Genomic DNA, 20,364 nt, shown 5'->3' with positions numbered 1-20,364 from the left:
ACATCAGAGTGGCGTTCCAGAGGAATGGACTTGTTCAGTTCTGTTCCTTCGACTTGGCCCAGACCCCAGATGTTGTAATGTGTTACGAAAGGGAGAGGAAACGTGCACCGTTTCACTTTACCCAAGTGCCCCCATGACCGTCTCAAACGTCCTGCCAGACCTCGTCAATCCTCACCAACTGTGCAAGATGCCTTAGAGGCATCTGGTTGGAATGCCTGTACAATGTGGTTCTGATGAACAACACCAACGGCCGTCTGCTGTCAGGGATGTGGAGAGCTAGAAAGACCCCTTCTCTTTTAAACAGACAGGCACACACTCTCACATGCATGATAGACACACACACACAACACACCGACTACAATTCTGTCGTTTTATTCCTTCACACACTTTTCTCTCACACACGTTTATACAAACAATACTTTTACCACACAGTGAAAACCATTCTGTCTCAACACACACACTCGTGTAAGCCCGGACACACCCTTTAACTGCCCTACCAAGCTCTCTCCCCCTAAAAGCAAACACGTGCATAGATGCACTTTCTTTCCCACCGAACCTCAGCGGAAAATGTATCGACTACCATCTGTTTGATGAGCGGGGGCTTTGGTGTGCTTGTTGAACCTTGACCCCTGTTTTTACACATGACTGTGGAATGTATGAATCTCACTCTCACCACCTCCTTCAAAACTCTGTCTGTTAACGTCAGACTTTGAGAAGTGCTAACAAGTCTCTCTGCTATGTCTACTGTATGTTTGACCAGCAGAACCTGTGTCAATACGTTTCTCTTCAAGCTCGTGAAAGAACGTTGTCAGTCTGACTTCCAGGGATTTTATTTGTCTTTCCGACAGTTTTGCAGTTAACAGTTCTAGGCTCTTTATAATAAGCGGATAATGGTCACAGTTAAAATTTGGCGATTTGAGTTAGTGATATTTCAGGTTTGGCATTGAAGCCCGTTATCTACTTTTCCGAAGTCTGATGAACTAATGGATACCATTTTGTATGTCTCTGCTGGTTAGCGTTGGCTTGTGAAACACTCTCCAACTTCCTTCGTACTGGACACAGATACATAGAAATGGTATCCACGAGTTCATGTTAATCTGGGGAAGTAGATAAAGGGGATTCATTGTTAAAATCCTGAACTATCCCTTTAAATCTGATCCTAGATCAATTTTATCTTGAGCTGATAATGGCTACAGTAACAGGCTTGATTAAATCCTGATCCTAGATCTGCCCCTAGATACACATTCTTTCCAGCTTCCTTGTTCCTTCTTGACCCATGATGTCGTGTTATGAAATAATTTGTGGGGGGGGGGGGCAGCGCTGATGTCATAATTCGGGGGCCACATGCCAGTCACACCTGCCCCTAATCCACACACACACACATACCCTGTCTGTTAGTTACCCCATAATAAAGACAGGACCTGTCTGTTAACGGGCTCACAGCTGCCGGCCTTTATGACAACATCGCCGTGGCAACAGGCCTCAGAGTTAATCCCACAGGGGAGGATATGAGGAAATGTCAACTGTCCAGGCTGCTCTGTGGAAATCTGCTATTATCATTACATATATGGGTCTATCATTACATATGTATTAAAATATAGTCCTGTCATTAGATGTCGATTAAGTAGGTTATAGCCTACTAGACCCAAATGAATTCTACTCCTGGTTGGGCAAAACAATTATGTTCAATGGAGATCTGCTGTTGAAGAGGCGTTTTAATTCAGGGCCTGGTTTAATGGGTCCTGGAATCTGGCCCTTAGTTTTCAGCGGACATGTAAAGTGTTGTGTGAAAGGGTGCATATGATTCTGATCAGGATTAGAGGTTGGGGTTGGATTGCGCAATGTTGGAACAGTCGTGCATTTTTCCAGTGCGTCGTCAGATGTTCAAATCCAATTGGTGTTTATGCAACGCTGTTACAAAAACACCAATTGGCCGTTAGATGTTATTCCAACGCTGTCGCCCTCTTATTACAGTGAAGTCATTATTTATCATAGAGCCTCATTCTGGGTAATTGTGTTTTGAAAGTGAATTCTAAAATACAAAGTGACAATGACATGGTCTCTCTCTTTCGCCATCTCTCCCTCCTCTCCATCCCTCCCTCTCTCCCCTCCTCCCCCTCCCTCCCTCCCTCCCTCCCTCCCCCCCCCTCCCTCCCCCTCCCTCCCTCCCTCTCTCCCCCTCCTCTCCCTCCCTCCCCCTCCCCCCTCCCCCTCCCTCCCTCCCTCCCCTCTCCCTCCCTCCCTCTCTCCCCCCTCTCCATCCCTCCCTCCTCCCCTCCTCCCCCTCCCTCCCCCTCCCTCCCCCTCCCTCCCTCCCTCCCTCTCCCCCTCCTCTCCCTCCCTCCCTCTCTCCCCTCCTCTCCCTCCCTCCCTCTCTCCTCCCCCCCCCTCCCTCTCTCTCCCCCTCCTCCCCCTCCCTCCCTCCCTCCCTCCTCCCCCTCCCTCCCTCTCCAGTCTCCTCGTCCCAGTGCTGTGAGCGGCTGCAGAAGGAGAAGGAGGAGGTGCGGGTGTCTCTGGAGGTGGTGGTGCGGAGGGTCCAGAGGGATCACCAGGCTGAGCTGACCGGCCTGGAGGAGAGGCTCAAGGCCTTCTACCAGGCAGAGTGGGACAAGGTGCACCAGGCCTATCAGGAGGAGGCAGACAAATGCCGCGCCCTCATGGAGCAGCAGGTCAGTGGTCGAGGCGGTGACCGGGCTTGTGGTGACCGGGCTCTGAAATGTTCAACTTGTTGAACGGGGCACGTGTTTAACTCCAACCTGTTAGCAAGTCGGAGTTTCCTAGTTCCGACTAGCATGTGAACACAGCATTCGAGCACTTCTGAAACACTCCACTGGCTCTCAACCGCACCACACACAGCGCCCCAACTCCTAAACGCTTCCCGAGATTTACGACCGTTGCCATGGTTATTACTCCCTGATGTCATCAGCGGTAGAACGGGGCGGCATGGATGAATATGAATTGGCATGTAGTATTACTTCCTGAGTCCTCTATGGCCTACATCTAACTGGTAATTCAATTAGCGATAAATCATCCACATCAGCTTGTTCCAAATCAGATACTTTTTAGCACACCTACTCCCACACGCAAAACACACACTCAGACTCCTGCACACACACTCACACAACGCTGCTGCCCCATGTATATATAGACACAAAACACACACCTCATACACACGCAGACTCCTGCACATACACACACACAACGCTGCTGCCCCACGTATATAGAGACATAAAACACTTCCCGTTTCTGTTATGTTGCTTTCACACTGTATTTAAATACTGGATTCTCCACATAGTTCATTCTATTATTTCTCATTTGAACTGCCCTGTTAGGAGCAGGTGACACCAGCGTTTCACGGCACCCTCTAGAACACCTGATAAACTGTGTACGCAACCAATAACCTTTGATTTGAAATGTGTCATAATAGCGGGGGGGAATATTAGTAGTATGAATTGGAAGTATAAAGAGGAAACCTTGGACTATTGAGATTCACCCCGTAACTGATGCTCAGCTTGTAATGGTGTACTTGTGTTACTGAGAGGAGCCCATGGAATTAGAATGGTCAATCAAATCCATTTTCTTCTTCTTCTCTCTGTCAGCTGGAGGAGATGAGGAGCAGACAGGAGACTCTGAGGAGAAACTCTGAGGCCAGCCACGCTCAGCAGATGGACACGCTCAGACTGACCCACGACACCGCTGTCCAAGGTGAGGACACACAACCACACACCTTCACAGAACTCATTGAAATTCATCCCTCTATTCTTCTGTCCTAAAATGCATGTTTCAACCTATCTACCCACCCATCCATCAATCCACCCTTCAATCCATCCATCAATCCATCCACCCATCCATACACCCATCAATCTACCCATGCACCTATCAATCCATCAATCCATCCACCCAGCAATCCATTAATCAATCTATCCATCAATCACTCAATCCACCCATCAATCCATCCATCCACCCATCAATCAATCCATCCACCCACCCACCCATCAATCCACCCATCCATCAATCCATCCACCCATCCATCCACCCATCAATCCATCCATCCACCCATCAATCAATCCATCCACCCACCCACCCATCAATCCACCCATCCATCAATCCATCCACCCATCCATCCACCCATCAATCTATCCATACACCCATCAATCTATCCATCCACCCATCCATCCACCCATCAATCAATCCATCCACCCATCAATCAATCCATCCATCCACCCATCAATCAATCCATCCACCCATCAATCAATCCATCCACCCACCCACCCATCAATCCATCCATCCACCCATCAATCAATCCATCCATCCACCCATCAATCAATCCATCCACCCATCAATCAATCCATCCACCCACCCACCCATCAATCCATCCATCCACCCATCAATCAATCCATCCATCCACCCATCAATCCATCCACCCACCCATCAATCCATCCATCCACCCATCCATCCATCCATCCATCAATCCACCCACCCATCCATCAATTCATCAATCCATCCATCCACCCATCAATCTATCCATCCACCCATCAATCTATCCATCCACCTATCAATCCACCCATCAATCCACCATCTTCAATCCACCCATCAATCCTTCCATTAACCCATCAATCCATCCACCCATCAATCTATCCATCCACCCATCAATCCACCATCCTTCAATCCACCATCCTTCAATCCACCATCCTTCCCTCCACCCATCAATCCTTCCATACACCCATCCATCCATCCACCCACCAATCCATCCATCCATCCACCCATCAATCTATCCATCTCAGGCATCCACACACTTGGTTGGTTTTCACATGAGAAAGGATTACTCCAAAGTGTTTTAATTGGTGAATAAGTGACTAGTTTTCCTCCATTGACTCAGTGTGTGTGTTGTTTTGCAGAGCTCAGGAAAACTCTGGAACAGGACTTGGAGAACCTGGACAAAACACTAAAGGAAACGGAGGCCACTCTCACTGTAAGATCCATGTTCCCTGTACCTCCCTCCCTGCCTTACCAACACGTTTACCCAATACAGATACTACTATCTTCTGTATGTCTTATATAGACTCAGTATCAGGGAGGAACACTGTTGTAGCGTTGACTTAACTCTCTCTCTCTCTCTCAACCACTTTCTCTCTCTCTCTCTCTCACACCCACAACAGGAGAAAATCCAGGACCTCACGTTGGAGAACGAGGCGCTGAGCGAGAAGCTGCGAGCGGAGGAGGAGAGGAGGAGGATTCTGGCAGAGAAGAACCAGGTAAAGGGAATATGATGGCACCCTATGTAGTGGCCTAATTATGCCCAGAGCCCCATGGACACAGGAAGGTGCTGAAGAATGCTATTGTTCTGGTACACTGTGTACCTCAGTCAACAATACTACTGCTGTGAGACAGATTCCCAGTTTACTGCTTCTTTTTTGTTGTTATTGGGCCTTATGTTCTTTATACTGGTGGAATACTGCCCCCTGTTGGTTGCTAATGGACATAAAGTACTGGTCATTGTGTCCGTTTCTGGGATGGCAGTGTTTGGGGATTTATCCACAGTGACTCATGCATATTTAGTTTCATTTGAGAATCAAACCCACCACTCTGGTACTGCAATCATCCATCTTAAAGTGGGTTATTGAAAGACTGTTGTTTGTCTGGAACAACAGTTTGTAGGGGATAGAAGAGGTTAGGAATAGGACTCTGGTTTGTGAATGAAATTCTCTCTCTCTCTCTCTCTTCCCCCATTTTTCTCTCTTCCCCTCCTTCTCTCACCCTCTCTCTTCTCTCTCTCTCCCCCCCCCCATTTTTCTCTCTTCCCCTCCTTCTCTCACCCTCTCTCTCTTCCTCTCTCTCTCTCTTCCCCCCATTTTTCTCTCTTCCCCTCCTTCTCTCACCCTCTCTCTCTTCCTCTCTCTCTCTTCCCCCATTTTTCTCTCTTCCCCTCCTTCTCTCACCCTCTCTCTTCCTCTCTCTCTCTTCCCCCATTTTTCTCTTCCCCTCCTTCTCTCACCATCTCTCTTCTCTCTCTCTCTCTTCCCCCTTTTTTTTTCTCTCTTCCCCCCCTTCTCTCACCCTCTCTTTCTTCCTCTCTCTCTCTCTTCCCCCCCATTTTTCTCTCTCTCTTCTCTCTCGCTTCTCTCTCTCTTCTCTCTCTCCTCTCTCTCTTCTCTCTCTCTCTCTTCCTCTCTCTCCCTATAGAAGGACTCCCATGTGTTGTATCTGGGACAGGAGCTGGAGAGTCTTAAGGTGGTTCTGGAGATAAAGACCAAACAGCTTCATCAACAGGACAAGAAACTCATGCAGATGGACAAGCTGGTGAGGACGTACGCATACATGTCGATGAAAACGCGCCTACACACACACACACACACATGCATGCCCTGAGCTTGCCCCGGTGTATGTTCGCTGTTGTCTTCGCTAGCTCTCTCTGTACATCACTGAAAGGGTGCGCCATCTTATGTCATCCCTTATAAGACACACACATTCATGTGAAGGCGGAGTGTTTTAGTAAGGGTTTGTTTTGCCGTTCAAGCTCGTGATAGATTGTCTTCAGCCTTGGGAGTCACCACATAAAGAGTCATTTCGCTGCAAAACAAAACTGCATAAATACCCCACGAATATTGAGTCATGATTGGAAAGATTGAGTCTGCCTCACCGCAAGCTTCAGAGCAACCTAGTAAAACAAATACCTTTGTCTCAAAGTGCTGATTAGAGTCCTGAGGCCTGCACACTGAGATCATCCACAGCTATTGGGACATTCTGGTACCCAGAAGTTTATTGTGCATAAATAAAAGCTGAAAACAACACACAACCATTTGTGTATCAAGCCATCATCAGTGTTAAATGGTGAACACAGACACCAGCCTTCAATTAGAGATTCATTGCATATGTCACGTGATCGAGTGAGCAAATCGCTGTGTTGCATTAGTGGAAACCAAGACTCTTCCCAGGAGAATTAACGTGGATGGTTAAGAGAATTAGATTAAGGTTAGGAAAGAGGTTAGCTAAAATGCTAAAATTGTCCCAGACACGATTCAAACATAGGCCTGCCCTGAGAACAGTCTTTGTTTCCATTAATGCGATGCTGCGAGCAAATCTATAAATGCTAACAAGTACATAGTATCATGGCATGATTCAAGTACAGGAGCGGAGAGAGAAATATCTCATTTTAACTTTTCCATTTGTGTTGTCTGTCTGGCGCCAGATGGAGAGCAACGTGAAGCTGGAGGAGCGTCTGAACAAAGTCCAGCAGGAGAACGAAGACTACAGGGCCCGCATGGACAAACACACCGCACTCTCCAAGTACGTACTGCAGAGAGGAGTGACTCATCTCTCTCCAGAATCCTCATCTTCACCATTTGTTCTTCCAGCAGGGTTTCTAGCATGCAGAATGTAGTTATAAGAATATGTGTGTTCCTATGTGTCCGTTTCTCTGTGTTGCTGTAATAGATGCTGTTCAGTGAACCACCTTCGCTTTGTGTGCGTCTTCCTCTCTCTCCTCTGTGTGTATCTTCCCTCTCTGACATCTCTCTCCTCTGTGTGTATCTTCCCTCTCTCTCCTCTCTGTGTGTATCTTCCCTCTCTGACATCTCTCTCCTCTGTGTGTATCTTCCCTCTCTCTCCTCTCTGTGTGTATCTTCTCTCTCTCACATCTCTCTCCTCTCGGTCCTCTCTCTCCTCTTCTCCATGTGTGTATCTTCTCTCTCTCACATCTCTCTCCTCTCTGTCCTCTCTCTCCTCTTCTCCATGTGTGTATCTTCTCTCTCTCACATCTCTCTCCTCTCTGTCCTCTCTCTCCTCTTCTCCATGTGTGTATCTTCTCTCTCTCACATCTCTCTCCTCTCTGTCCTCTCTCTCCTCTTCTCCATGTGTGTATCTTCTCTCTCTCACATCTCTGTCCTCTCTCTCCTCTCCTCTCTGTGTGTATCTTCCCTCTCTGACCTCTCTCTCCTCTCCTCTCTGTGTGTATCTTCCCTCTCTGACCTCTCTCTCCTCTTCTCTCTGTGTGTATCTTCCCTCTCTGACCTCTCTCTCCTCTTCTCTCTGTGTGTATCTCTCCTCTCTGTCCTCTCTCTCCTCTCCTCTCTGTGTGTATCTCTCCTCTCTGTCCTCTCTCTCCTCTCCTCTCTGTGTGTATCTTCCCTCTCTGACCTCTCTCTCCTCTTCTCTCTGTGTGTATCTTCCCTCTCTGACCTCTCTCTCCTCTCTGTGTCTCCTGCAGGCAGTTGTCCAGTGAGCAGGCCATGCTGCAGCAGACCCTGCAGAAGGAGTCCAAGGTCAACAAGCGTCTCTCCATGGAGAATGAGGAGCTGCTGTGGAAGCTGCACAACGGAGACCTGGCCAGCCCCCGCCGCCTCTCGCCCTCCTCGCCCTTCCACTCGCCCGGCAACTCGGCTTCCTTCCCCACCGCCGCAGCCCCACTCTCGCCCAGCAGATAACCCAAACTGGATTCCAAGGGGAGAGAGAGAAAGAGAGTGTGTGTGTGGGGAGAGTGTGTGAGTGTTTGTGTGGATACCCCGTCCAACACACCCTAGAGACAACCCCCCTCTACAGTCCCTTACCTCCTACCCCCCAGATCACCAACCCCAGCCTCTCAAGGAGACAAAGCTATTCCAAATGTGGATGGACTACTTCATATGATGACGCTGCAGTATTGGCTTCTGCCCACAATGACTTGTACAGACGTTTTCTTTGCTCCCAGAAAGAGAAGACAATGTTGCACAGATGCACTTACTTAAAGCGTGGGACAATTCTGCCTTCGTTCTTTTTTGCCTGATTTCTCTCACTTTTTTTCCCCTCAACAGAGAGAAAGAACAGGCAACTTAAACCTCAGGGTTTGTACATAGCTTCTCAGCTCGTTTTGATTCTCCTTCTTTTATTTGTGCATCATGTTCCCCGCTCCCCAAATAAAGTTTGTGCGAAAAACCTTGAATGTCGTTTTGAAAATGTTAAAATGGTATAGGCCAGAGACGGAAGTGGAAGTGAGACATCGCATTCCCTTTTTTTCTGGTTCATATACAGTCAATGAAAAAAAAATCTATGGTAAATGGCCTGAGTGGGGCATCTTCATTTATCCGCCATCTTTGGTATAGACATTTAGGGTGACTTATTGAAGAGCAGAGCTTTATCCAACAAGCTTTTGACCCGTTGTATAAACAGTCTCTATCTGGGCGCGGATATTCAGTTAAAGTGAACTTTAATCCCAACCCTTCATATCTCTACCGCAGTAGCGTGCCGTGGTTCTGGGGCCTGGGCCTTCAGTGAAGTCCTACACAGTCCCACCCGAATTAATCCACCTCTTATTACCATCATTATGATGCCATGGCTCTAGACACTATACATTGAGACAGAAACGCAGTATAACCAGGCTTTGCGTCACCTTGAAATTGACATTTTTATTCAGAGAATTGCAGGGGAAGAGTACAATACCTTTTCATTGTGCAGCTTCGTTGCCCTGCGCGCTTGTTCGTTGAGCTGTAGATCCACTCGGGTGTCCCCAAAAGTTGTCAAAAGCACCATTGTTTGTAAGTGCCCAGCCGTACTTTGGTGTCTTGTTGCTGCCTTGGTTAGACAACTCAGGTTTGCAAAGCCAGTGTGGCTCTAAACACCAAATCGATCACTTGCAAATAATAGGCATTCCCAGCAGTACAGTTTGCAGTGCTTCTCGGAGTCTGTCTTTGTAGTGTCGGCTTTGTAGCGTCGGCGTCTACCTCTCCTGACAATGTCTAACTTTTCTTGAAAAGTTTGTCTTGAGAATGGCGTTATAATTATATCCTCGACCAAATCGATATCTTCTCCTTCCGCCATTGTGGGTTGAAAAAACAGCTTAGTAGTAATTTCAGTTTCCTAGTTCTGAGACCTGCCCATATAGGACCTGCCTCTCAATATTGGTAATCCAATCAAAAGACGTGCAGGTACTACGCCTGCTAGCTGGCTCCTGTGTAACACTGGAACCAGCCAGCAGGCGTACAATAGCCAACTCTAAAGCTGATTGGTTGACACACAATTTTAATTTCCATTCATTTTAAGCTACAAGCGCCCGCACTGTTGATTCTGAAGGCCTGAGGGCAGATTTTAGACCCCTGGCAACACATGATGGCTGAATATGATTGGATAAAATATCTAACATAAAGACCAGCCCTCCAAATCTCAACCTGGGGCTGGAAGCAGTGCAACCAAGAGGAACGCTATGAAATGAAGAGTGTAACTCTTACTCTGGGGAATAATTTAATACATATTTGTGGGAAAATATATATATTTTTTAAATATTCTGATGATGTTTAGGCCAGCAGAGAAGGCCTTGCTGGCCCTGACGGCCCACCACTGCTCTACCGTAATAAAAGTGTGGAATGTATTTACCCATCTGTGCTTTATCGCTCAGAAGGTTCCCAATCCAAAACTCCACAACTTTGTGTTGAGCCAATGTTCTCTCAAACCTCTCCACGTCTCCAAGAATGCCTCAAACTGACCATCATTTTGTTTCATTTTAAAAGGTAAATAAACAAACGATTTAAAAAAAAATATCTATGTCAATGTTATATTCATTATCCCTCTATAAATACATAATTAAATAGTGGATATGATTAGGGACATATAGGTATTTGTATAATGTGATACATTGGAAGAGATTGGTTATACACACAAGTCCTTTACCTGTCAAAATGATTGACCGCTATGTCGAAGCAGAGTGTGTGTGTGTGTGTGTGTGTGTGTGTGTGTGTGTGCGCGCATGCTCAATCCTGTTGTTGTGCAGTAGTACCTCGAGAAAGGAATCCACCCTGGAGGGCACAGATCACCCATTTAACACCTATCTCAGTGGCCTCAAATCTCCTCCACGACCACTCTACTGTGCTTTAACATGGAAGTAATACACTCTCTTTTCACTTGTGAGGTTTTGGTGCTCTGTCTGTCTCTCTGTAATGTACTACTGGTTTGTTTGCACCCACTATTCAGTCATGTCTAGTGTCTGTTATCTCTGGCTGCAGTATTAACAGGTAGAAACTAGTGAATGTTTTAAGGGTTGGCTTAAAACACAGGGGGGGAAATGGGCGTGTTCCAGGTTTCTTTAGTGCAGTGGATCTGTGCAGTAGATTAGATCTCACAATGTCTGGAGAACTGTTTGTCTGAGGAAGCCCATTTATGTGATAGAGCAGTCTCTTTTGAGATTGGAACGTGCCCAGCGAGAACGACCTGGAACGTGCCCAGTCTGGTTGCAAGTGAGAACTCTGGGGGGGGGGAAATATAGGCAATATTTCTGTTAAAGTAAGAGTTGATCATAGTTAAGATTTTATTAAAATTGAGTGGAAAGTACACAATTGTACACACATTGTACCATTATTTATAAAAGAAAACATGTAAAAATCGGCCAGTCACATTCACGTTGTTATTTTTAACAGTGAAAGACATGCTCCGGGAACATTGGCGACTAAGAAAGTATGTTTTAAACCTCCTGCTTTGGGCTGGATGTGTAGATCACCTGCATATGGGCTAGCAGCAGGTGGCCGAGCAAGTTAAAACGTTGGGCAAATAACCAAAAGGTTGCCAGTTGGAATGGACAACAACCGCTCCTCTGGCACCCAATGTGGCAGCCCCCCACACCTCTCTGATTCAAAGGGGTTGGGTTAAATGCTGAAATATATTTTTGGTCTGCAATTGACGATGAAAATAAATGTAATCCTTTAATAATCTATGTGCAGAATTACTGTTTTACCTCAATTAGCATCAAGACTGTTATGATTGGATGTTCTCTGTGATGTAACACGGTAACAAGGTAAATTAACACCACCTTCAGCCTATCCTAATTGAGGCAAAACCCTTAACAGGATCGATGTCGTCTGGCGTTCTGGTCAGTTGGACTTCAGATGGACGTCGGAGGCCCGGATCATCATGACTACGGATTTGATTGAATACCACCAGCCGTGCCAGGTGTACCAGACAACCCCGTCATCCAGCACCGCTTGGTACGGCCCGTTGTAGTAGTGACCGTTCAAGTTGCCAGACTCACACCTGGTGGAGAGATGCAGAATCTCAGAAGGTCGCGTTCCAGTGCTTGGACATTGCCAGATCTTACAACTCCTGGATAAATATTTTACCAGCTAACCATATATGTTATAGCAATCTATCAGTCAATAACACTGTCGATGGTGCGCAACCATTGGTTGATTTGTTTTGGTTGTGTTTCAGATTATGTTGTGCCCAATAGAAAAGGGCAAATAATGTATTGTCATTTTAGAGTCACTTTTAATGTAAATAAGAATATATTTCTCAACAATTCTACATTAATGCTACCATGATTAAGAATAATTGTGAATGAATCGTGAATAATGATTAGTGAGAAAGATAGAGGCATATCATACCCCTGAAAACATGCTAGCGTCCCATGTTATTGGTAATGGTGAGAGGCTAGCATGTTTTGGGGGCATGATCTTTGTGCATCTATAACTTTCTCACTTGTCATTATTCACGACTCATTCATGATTATCCGTAAACAATGCGGAAAACAACCAAAAGAAACTGCAAATGTGTAATCACAAGCGTGATGTAGTCATTACGGGATAGGAATATGGGACCAAATACTAAACTTGACTAAATTGTATACACTATAAGTGAATTTGTCCAAGTATTTATGACACTTTCAAATGGGGGTGCATTCATTTCTAAATTGTAAAACGGGTGTAACTTTATACTGTATCATACAAAACATTATCTCTCAAAAATGCTGGCGTATTGAGCCAAATTAAAAGTGTTACCTTCTCTGTCCAAATAAATAATTAGGGGAGTCGGGAGTGTATGTGGAAAATAAATGTGTGTGTCACAACTCTGTTGTTGAGAGGTTACTGAATCTCCACAGTAATGCAGAAGGTCAATACTCTGTTGTTCAGAGGTTACTGAATCTCCACAGTAATGCAGAAGGCCAATACAGTAATGCAGAAGGCCAATACTCTGTCAGAGGTTACTGAATCTCCACAGTAAGCAGAAGGCCAATACTCTGTTCAGAGGTTACTGAATCTCCACAGTAATGCAGAAGGCCAATACTCTCACAGTAATGAGAGGTTACTGAATCTCCACAGTAATGCAGAAGGCCAATACTCTGTTACTGAAGAGGTTACAGAATCTCTGAATCTCCACAGTAATGCAGAAGGCCAATACTCTGTTCAGAGGTTAGTAATGCAGAAGGTCAATACTCTGTTGTTCAGAGGTTACTGAATCTCCACAGTAATGCAGAAGGTCAATACTCTGTTCAGAGGTTACTGAATCTCCACAGTAATGCAGAAGGTAATGTTCAGAGGTTACTGAATCTCCACAGTAATGCAGAAGGCCAATACTCTGTTCAGAGGTTACTGAATCTCCACAGTAATGCAGAAGGCCAATACTCTGTTCAGAGGTTACTGAATCTCCACAGTAATGCAGAAGGCCAATACTCTGTTGAGAGGTTACTGAATCTCCACAGTAATGCAGAAGGTCAATACTCTGTTCAGAGGTTACTGAATCTCCACAGTAATGCAGAAGGCAATAGAGAGGTTACTGAATCTCCACAGTAATAGGCCAATACTCTGTTCAGAGGTTACTGAATCTCCACAGTAATGCAGAAGGTCAATACTCTGTTGTTCAGAGGTTACTGAATCTCCACAGTAATGCAGAAGGCCAATACTCTGTTGAGAGGTTACTGAATCTCCACAGTAATGCAGAAGGCCAATACTCTGTTGTTACTGAATCTCCACAGTAATGCAGAAGCCAAGGTTACTCTGTTGTGAGGTTACTGAATCTCCACAGTAATGCAGAAGGTCAATACTCAGAGGTTACTGAATCTCCACAGTAATGCAGAAGGTTACTGAATCTCCACAGTAATGCAGAAGGTCTGTTGAGTTACTGAATCTCCACAGTTTGAATCTCCACAGTAATGCAGAACTCTGTTGAGAGGTTACTGAACTCCACAGTAATGCAGAAGGCCAATACTCTGCCTGACATGCAGAAGGCCAATACTCTGTTGAGAGGTTACTGAATCTCCACAGTAATGCAGAAGGCCAATACTGTTGAGAGGTTACTGAATCTCCACAGTAATGCGTCCTCTGTTGGGTTACTGAATCTCCACAGTAATGCAGAAGGCCAATACTCTGTTGAGAGGTTACTGAATCTCCACAGTAATTCAATACTCTGTTCAGAGGTTACTCCCAGTCTGTTGAGAGGTTACTGAATCTCCACAGTAATCGGCCCCTACTGACTCTCCACAGTAATCCAGGTTACTGCCCACTGGGACGGGAGTGGGCTCTGGAGAGGTTCCCTGAATCTGCACAGTGTAACCCAGATGAAGCCTATACTGGTTCTGGAGGGGGAAGAGGAGTATTTTAGGGAGTACACTTTTTAAGTATTTAATGGGGAAATAAGTCAGTGATTTTTGAATATTTAACTATGTAAAATCACTGAACTATCCCCTTTAATCTAACACCTGATCTCAAATTTCAACTAATTGTAGTCTTCAATTTAGACCTCAAACAAATGCCTACATTGGTGTGCACACACTGCAGAAGTCCTGGGCCAGAATGCCCCACGCCAACAGTAAAAGGCACCACAACTGTAGGTAAGAGGCTGATGACCAGGAGTGAGAGACCAAGGTATGTAACATGCTTATACTGTAACACAGTCAGTGTTCTCCTAAACAGAGCACTGCTGAGATGTCTCTTTTTGAAAACTGCTGTGTACAAATATTGATCTTGTTCCACGATGGGCTAATATGAGAAGGTGAATGAAGAGGATTGCTGGTTTTCCCCAGGACCTTTTTGCTCAAGGACATTCAAATCACATTGTACTTGTCCCGTGCTTCGTAATCAACAGGTGTCGACCTAACAGTGAAATACTTACTCACGGGTCCTTCCCAACAATGCAGAGGGAAAGAAAATAAGAGAAAAGTAATAACACTTAATAATAAATGCACAATGAGTAACGATACCTTGGTACTGGTACCCCGTGTACATAGCCTAGTTGATGTGCAGGAGTACGAGGTAATTGAGGTAGATATGTACATATAGGTAGGGGTAAAGTGACTAGGTAACAGGATATATAATAAGAAGTAGCAGCAGCATATGTGATGAGTCAAAAGAGTTAGTGCAGATGGGGTTCAATGCAAATAATCTAGGCAGCTATTTGGTTAACTATTTAGCAGTCTTAAGGCTAGGGGATAGACGCTGTTCAGGGTCCTGTTGGTTCCAGACTTGGTGCATCGGTACCGCTTGCCGTGTGGTAGCAGAGAGAACAATCCATGACTTGGGTGGCTGGAGTGTTTATCATTTTTAGGGCCTTCCTCTGACACCGCCTGGTATAGAGGTCCTGGGTGGCAGGGAGCTCGGTCCAGTTATGGACTGGGCCATATGCACTACCCTCTGTAGCACCTTGTGGTCGAATGCAAAGCAGTTGCCGTACCAAGCAGTGATGCAGCCAGTTAAGATGCCCTCAATGGTGCAGCTGTAGAAATTTTTGAGGATCTGAGGGCCCGTGACAAATCAGCCTCAGCCTCCTGAGGTGGAAGAGGCATTGTCGTGCCTTCTGCAGGACTGTGTTGGTGTGTATGGACCATGTTAGTTCCTTAGCGATGTGGACACAGAGGAACTTGAAGCTCTCGACCCACTCCACTACAGCCCCGTCAATGTGGATGGGGGCGTCCTCAACCAACCATTTCCTGGCACCACACTGCCATGTCACTGACCTCCCTATAGGTCAGAGGTCTCAATCCTTGTCCCTGGAAAGCTACAATCCTGTAGGTTTTCACTGCAACCATAATCTAGCACACCTGATTCTAATAATCAGCTGGTTGATTAACCGAATCAGGTGAGTGACAACAGGGGTTGGAATGAAAACCTACAGGAAGGGAGCTCTCTAGGAACAGGGTTGGAGAGCCCTGCTATAGGCTGTCTCATCACCGTTGGTCATCGGGCCTACCACTGGTATGCCGTCAGTAAACTTAATGACGGTATTAGAGTTGTGCGCGGCAGCACACCCTGAGGGGCTCCCGTGTTGAGGATCAGTGTGGTGGATGTGATGTTGACAATCCTCACCACCTGGGGGCGGCCCAGCAGGAAGTCCAGGATCCAGTTGCAGAGGGAGATGTTCAGGCCCAGGGTCCTGAGATTGGTAATGAGCTTGGAGGGCACTATGGTAGTTGAACGCTGAGCTGTAGTCAATGAACAACATTCTCACATAGGCGTTCCTCTTATCCAGGTGGGAGAGGGCAGTGTGGAGTGCAATGGAGATTGCGTCATCTGTGGATCTGTTGGGGCGTTATGCAAATTGGAGTGGGTCCAGTGTGTTTGGGATGATGGTGTTGATGTGAGCTATGGCCAGCCTTTCAAAGCATTTCATTGCTACAGTTGTGAGTGCTACAGGGCAGTAGACATTTAGACAGGTTACCTTGGCCTCCTTGGGCACAGGAACTATAGTGGTTAACTATGCTCTGTATACTAGTCCTGGAAATCCCCAGTTTATACAGTATGAACGGAAGATTGGTTTGTTTTTTTGCGAACAAGGACTTATGTCAACAAAGAAAGGGAAGGGGGGCTGTTGGGTTAAAAAAGACAAAGGAAGGAGAGATACTACAAACGTTCTTGTTCTTTACATTCTATCAAGATCTCAACTGCCTTTTTTACAGTTTGAACAAGAGTAGACAAAATAGTGACACCCAATGTCATGGGAAAACCGTGTCTGTTCCGTGTGAAGAATGTTTGCTGTGAAGACTGTTGTGTTCACGTGTACCTTTTCATCATCAACTTTCATGTTTTTGTACTTGGCGAAGCGCTGGTTTCCGTCAAAGTCCTCCATGTTGATCTTTAGGTTGTAGTCGCCTAGAAAACAGAGTCAAATACAGGTCATAAAGAGCCAAAATGGCCACCATTTGTCACCCAGGTGGGTGAGACAGCAGTGGTGGTGGATGAGTTGAGTTGCTGTGGCCTCGTACAATGTAAAGCACTCGGGGCCATGATCAGACTTGAGATGAGTGAACTTAACAAGGACTTAAGTCAATAAAAGATTGACTTATGTCAACATTTTTGGACTTGGGTCCATTTTAAGTCAACTTATCTCAAGTTGGAAATTGGGCTCTTTAAGCTCTACTGTAGTTAAAAGCTCTATGTAATATAAAAGCAAGTCATTGTCATTATTAGGTACATTCCATGTGAATTTGGCCACATGCATTTAGATGTTTTTTCTAGCCAAGAGTTGTTACCTGACTAGGAAAACTCTGTGTCCTAGTTATAACCTGACTAAGGCCAGGAAAAACTCTGGGTCATATTACTATTACAGCCTGTTCCTAGGGGCCGGGAGTTTTTCCTGGTCAGATCAAGTGGTGGAGAAAAGCTCTTGGCCCTAGTTGTAGGTTTTCCTCTTCACCTTGAGAGGTGAGGTAGTGTAGGGGGTCGTTCCCTAGCCAGAACTCTCCGTCTGACTCGCTGTCTCCAAAACCATGCTTATACTCCACCCACGCTCTGTAGAGGGAGGGAGACACACCCACATGCACGTGATGCTAAACCTGAAACCAACGAGATTCCACGCCAGCGGGAGCGGAAAATGTTTTAGTATCTCAGATTGTTTTGGCAATTCTCACAAAAATGTAATTGGGAGGAAGGATGTTTGAGTTATACCATTAAAAGTACCAAAGTGCCCACTCTGGAAATATGATGTACTTGTAGGGTATATTGTTCCAAACAATGTCTTTAACATTTGTTTGAAATCAAAAAAAAATGTTTTGAGATATTCATATTTATAGTGTTGAATAAATGAATGTGAATGTGTAAGTCAGAGTCTGGACATATTCCATCAGTTAGATCACATTATAAAGAGTATGATGACACCATGATGTTGTCTGTATCTGGTACGGTTCACAGGTCATAAGGTCTTACAGGAGACGTGTAGGTCTTAAATGTAGCCACTTTAGGCCCTTTTATCACATGTTTTCTTTCTTACCTGTCGAAGGACTCCGTTCCATCCTTTCTCCTCTGGACGACAGTCCAGCCTCCTCCATCACTCATGTCACAGAACACCATGAAGGAGGAGGGAGCCTGGTCCGGTCTGATCATATACAGGCCACTAACGGAGTTCCCATCCTTAAAGATCTCAGCACAGTCTAACACACAGAGGACATGGTTACAGTGCTTGCACACCAAATGGCACCCAATCCATTCCTTATACAGCGCATTATCTTTCACTATTTATGTCTGTTTTAAAAACTAAATTGAATTGCTAATCAAACATGAATCACACAAAAAAACTACATCCAGTTCAGTAAAAAGACATTCCATTCATTCTATGTTCTACCCATAGAATTCCACATTAACAAAAGGAGCTATGGGGTTCTACCCCCTGCCTGACCTTTGTACTGGCCCCCAGTCTGGAGGTGTGTCTGGTGGATCTGGGGCAGCTTCTGGGCCTGGCTGAGGTGAAGCCCCTGGATGTAGCGGTGCTGGTCGTTGATCACCCTCACCAGGTCCTCCATCTCAGCCTGCAGACGCCCCACCATCTCCCCACACTGCACTGGGGCCTAGTGGACAGGACGGACAGGGGGAGAGGGGGACCCTGTTCACTCTCTCAGGCTATACAACTCATTTAACAAAACCGTTTTTCAAAAAGTCATCAGAATGATCCTTTCTATCACAGTTTTCAAGATAAAGGAACAAGTTTGTCCATTTTATGTGTTATCCTACAAATGCTAATCTCAGTACATTAAACAATAACATAAATACAGAAACCTGTTATGATGTAATCTGATATGAACTACATTTGGACGCAGAGACAGATGATGCATGCACACACAGACACACACACAAACATACATGCAGGTGCATGCAGAATACACCAAAATGGCACATAAAATGTCATCATCACAATGTATGTGGGTGTTAAGGAAGTAGAATTCGGCACAATATGAACCAATGCCAATCAAAATGTAAATAAATCTTACCGAGTGGCATTCCGTGAGGAACAAGAGCCCCAAAACTACTATGGTGGACGCTCCTGCCATGGCGTGTGAGCGATGTTCAACCACCAGTGTTACTGACGCTCTGTTCACCCTACCCTCTGACAACCCACCGTGGAAGACACTGGCTTGCATCCCAAATGGCACCTGGTCAGTAGTAGTACACTATATAGGGAATAGGGTTCCATTTGGGACGCAGGACACCAATGTCTAAACATCGGAGTCAGCACGAGTGTTCTGCTGTACTTTGAAAAATGGCTAGTGACTTCCCACCATAGTCTGGCCATTGACCTTCTGATTAAACCTTGTTGTGTCTAGTGGTCTATTGCGTAGGAAGAGGGCTGCCTTTTGTAGTGTCTTCCCTCTATCTATCCTCCCTTCTCATAACCCAACTGGTGACACAATACCACCGTTTACTGGCGTCCTCTTAAACATGGCCCTTCCAACTCTTATTTGACTTGTAACTTTCCCTGCCTAAAGTCAACATTCCCCTTGTTTCATGTTTTAGCTCTAGTTTTGATTTACTTCTATTAATTCAATGGGTTTGATTCAGATCTTTTTTCATAATTACGCCATCATTGTAAATAAGAATTTGTTCTTAACTGATTTGCCTAGTTAAACAAAATACATGCACAAGGCTTTTCTTCCTCATACCAAAAAAAATACATATTAATATTTGGTGGAATGTGTTTTTAATAAATGTATCTGTCCATTCAGTCTTATTCATTATGAACTAAAAGGCTAAACTGATCTCAAATCAGCACTCTGGGACACTTTGTGGATACGGACCCAGGACGTCAAGCCAGTTCCACTGTTGTTGTTTTTTTCATACTTCCCCTCCAATCAGGGGCTGATTTAGACCTGGGACACCAGGTGGGCGCAATTAATTATCAGGTAGAACAGAACACCAGCAGGCTCTGGACCTTATAGGGTAAGATTTGAATACTGCTGGTTCACATGACAGCTAAGGTGAGCTGTAGTAAGGTGTGTTCAGAGGTGTGGCCTGAATGGTCTGATCGCTCCAGAGGTGAGGTGTGTTTACATGCTGATGTGATTCTGCCCAGAGGTATTTGTCTGATGTGACCAGGCCTCCAGGCAAGTATCTGAGGGAGAGCTGGCTGGTGTAGAGATGCCATGTATCCAACTCCAGCTACCTCCAATTGATGCTGGGTGACATACAGAAAGCCTGTTGATGCCGGTATTATTGACCCTGACGAGTAGAGGTCACAGGGAAACCCAGTGTGGGTGCCACAGAGCTAACAGACTGCCATCTTCAGCTCCAACATGGGCTTATTAGTGGACTCTTCAATGTTTCCTTAACTCTATCACAGGAAGAGAAGTGAAGCGAAGGAGGTGTTGGCTCAGTCATAAAGTTTTCGCCTTGTAAGCATTGGGTTGTCTACTTGTCCCAGCCATTGCTG

General features: G+C 45.5%; 2 protein-coding genes across 6 annotated transcripts in view; one reads left to right on the top strand and one right to left on the bottom strand.

Moving 5' to 3' along the window:
- mtus1b (microtubule associated tumor suppressor 1b) overlaps positions 1-10,506 on the top strand; it is a 73,972-nt gene extending 63,466 nt beyond the window's left edge. For all 5 annotated transcript variants that reach the window (XM_064926698.1, XM_064926697.1, XM_064926699.1 and 2 more), the window contains 7 exons: positions 2,455-2,669; positions 3,600-3,705; positions 4,899-4,972; positions 5,160-5,255; positions 6,184-6,300; positions 7,190-7,287; positions 8,207-10,506. In XM_064926698.1, coding sequence (XP_064782770.1) covers positions 2,455-2,669; positions 3,600-3,705; positions 4,899-4,972; positions 5,160-5,255; positions 6,184-6,300; positions 7,190-7,287; positions 8,207-8,423 — 923 coding nt within the window. In that variant the 3' untranslated portion in view covers positions 8,424-10,506. The remainder of the gene's footprint in view (positions 1-2,454; positions 2,670-3,599; positions 3,706-4,898; positions 4,973-5,159; positions 5,256-6,183; positions 6,301-7,189; positions 7,288-8,206) is intronic.
- A 1,325-nt stretch (positions 10,507-11,831) lies between these two features.
- Positions 11,832-19,041, bottom strand: LOC135506570 (fibrinogen-like protein 1). Its single transcript, XM_064925910.1, has 10 exons — positions 18,929-19,041; positions 18,340-18,508; positions 17,935-18,094; positions 17,362-17,456; positions 16,729-16,817; positions 15,977-16,145; positions 15,523-15,689; positions 15,360-15,464; positions 14,208-14,308; positions 11,832-11,991 (listed from the first exon to the last, which is right to left on the bottom strand). The coding sequence occupies exons 1-10, from the start codon at positions 18,986-18,988 to the stop codon at positions 11,832-11,834; spliced, it is 1,275 nt and encodes a 424-aa protein (XP_064781982.1). The 5' UTR covers positions 18,989-19,041.
- Between the last annotated feature and the right edge of the window lie 1,323 nt (positions 19,042-20,364).

The sequence above is a fragment of the Oncorhynchus masou genome, chromosome 20 (genome assembly GCF_036934945.1).
Source record: "Oncorhynchus masou masou isolate Uvic2021 chromosome 20, UVic_Omas_1.1, whole genome shotgun sequence".
NCBI lineage: Eukaryota > Metazoa > Chordata > Actinopteri > Salmoniformes > Salmonidae > Oncorhynchus > Oncorhynchus masou.
Note: the sequence above shows the minus strand (reverse complement) of the source record. Positions and strands in the feature narration are given on the sequence as shown.

Coding starts and splice junctions, on each gene's coding strand:
- LOC135506570 (XM_064925910.1), bottom strand. CDS start 18,988: ATGGCAGGAGCGTCCACCATAGTAGTTTTGGGGCTCTTGTTCCTCACG. Junction 17,457..17,934: donor GGAACGGAGTCCTTCGACAG/GTAAGAAAGAAA, acceptor CTCCCTCTACAG/AGCGTGGGTGGAGTATAAGC. Junction 15,465..15,522: donor CCAACACAGTCCTGCAGAAG/GCACGACAATGC, acceptor ACGGGCCCTCAG/ATCCTCAAAAATTTCTACAG.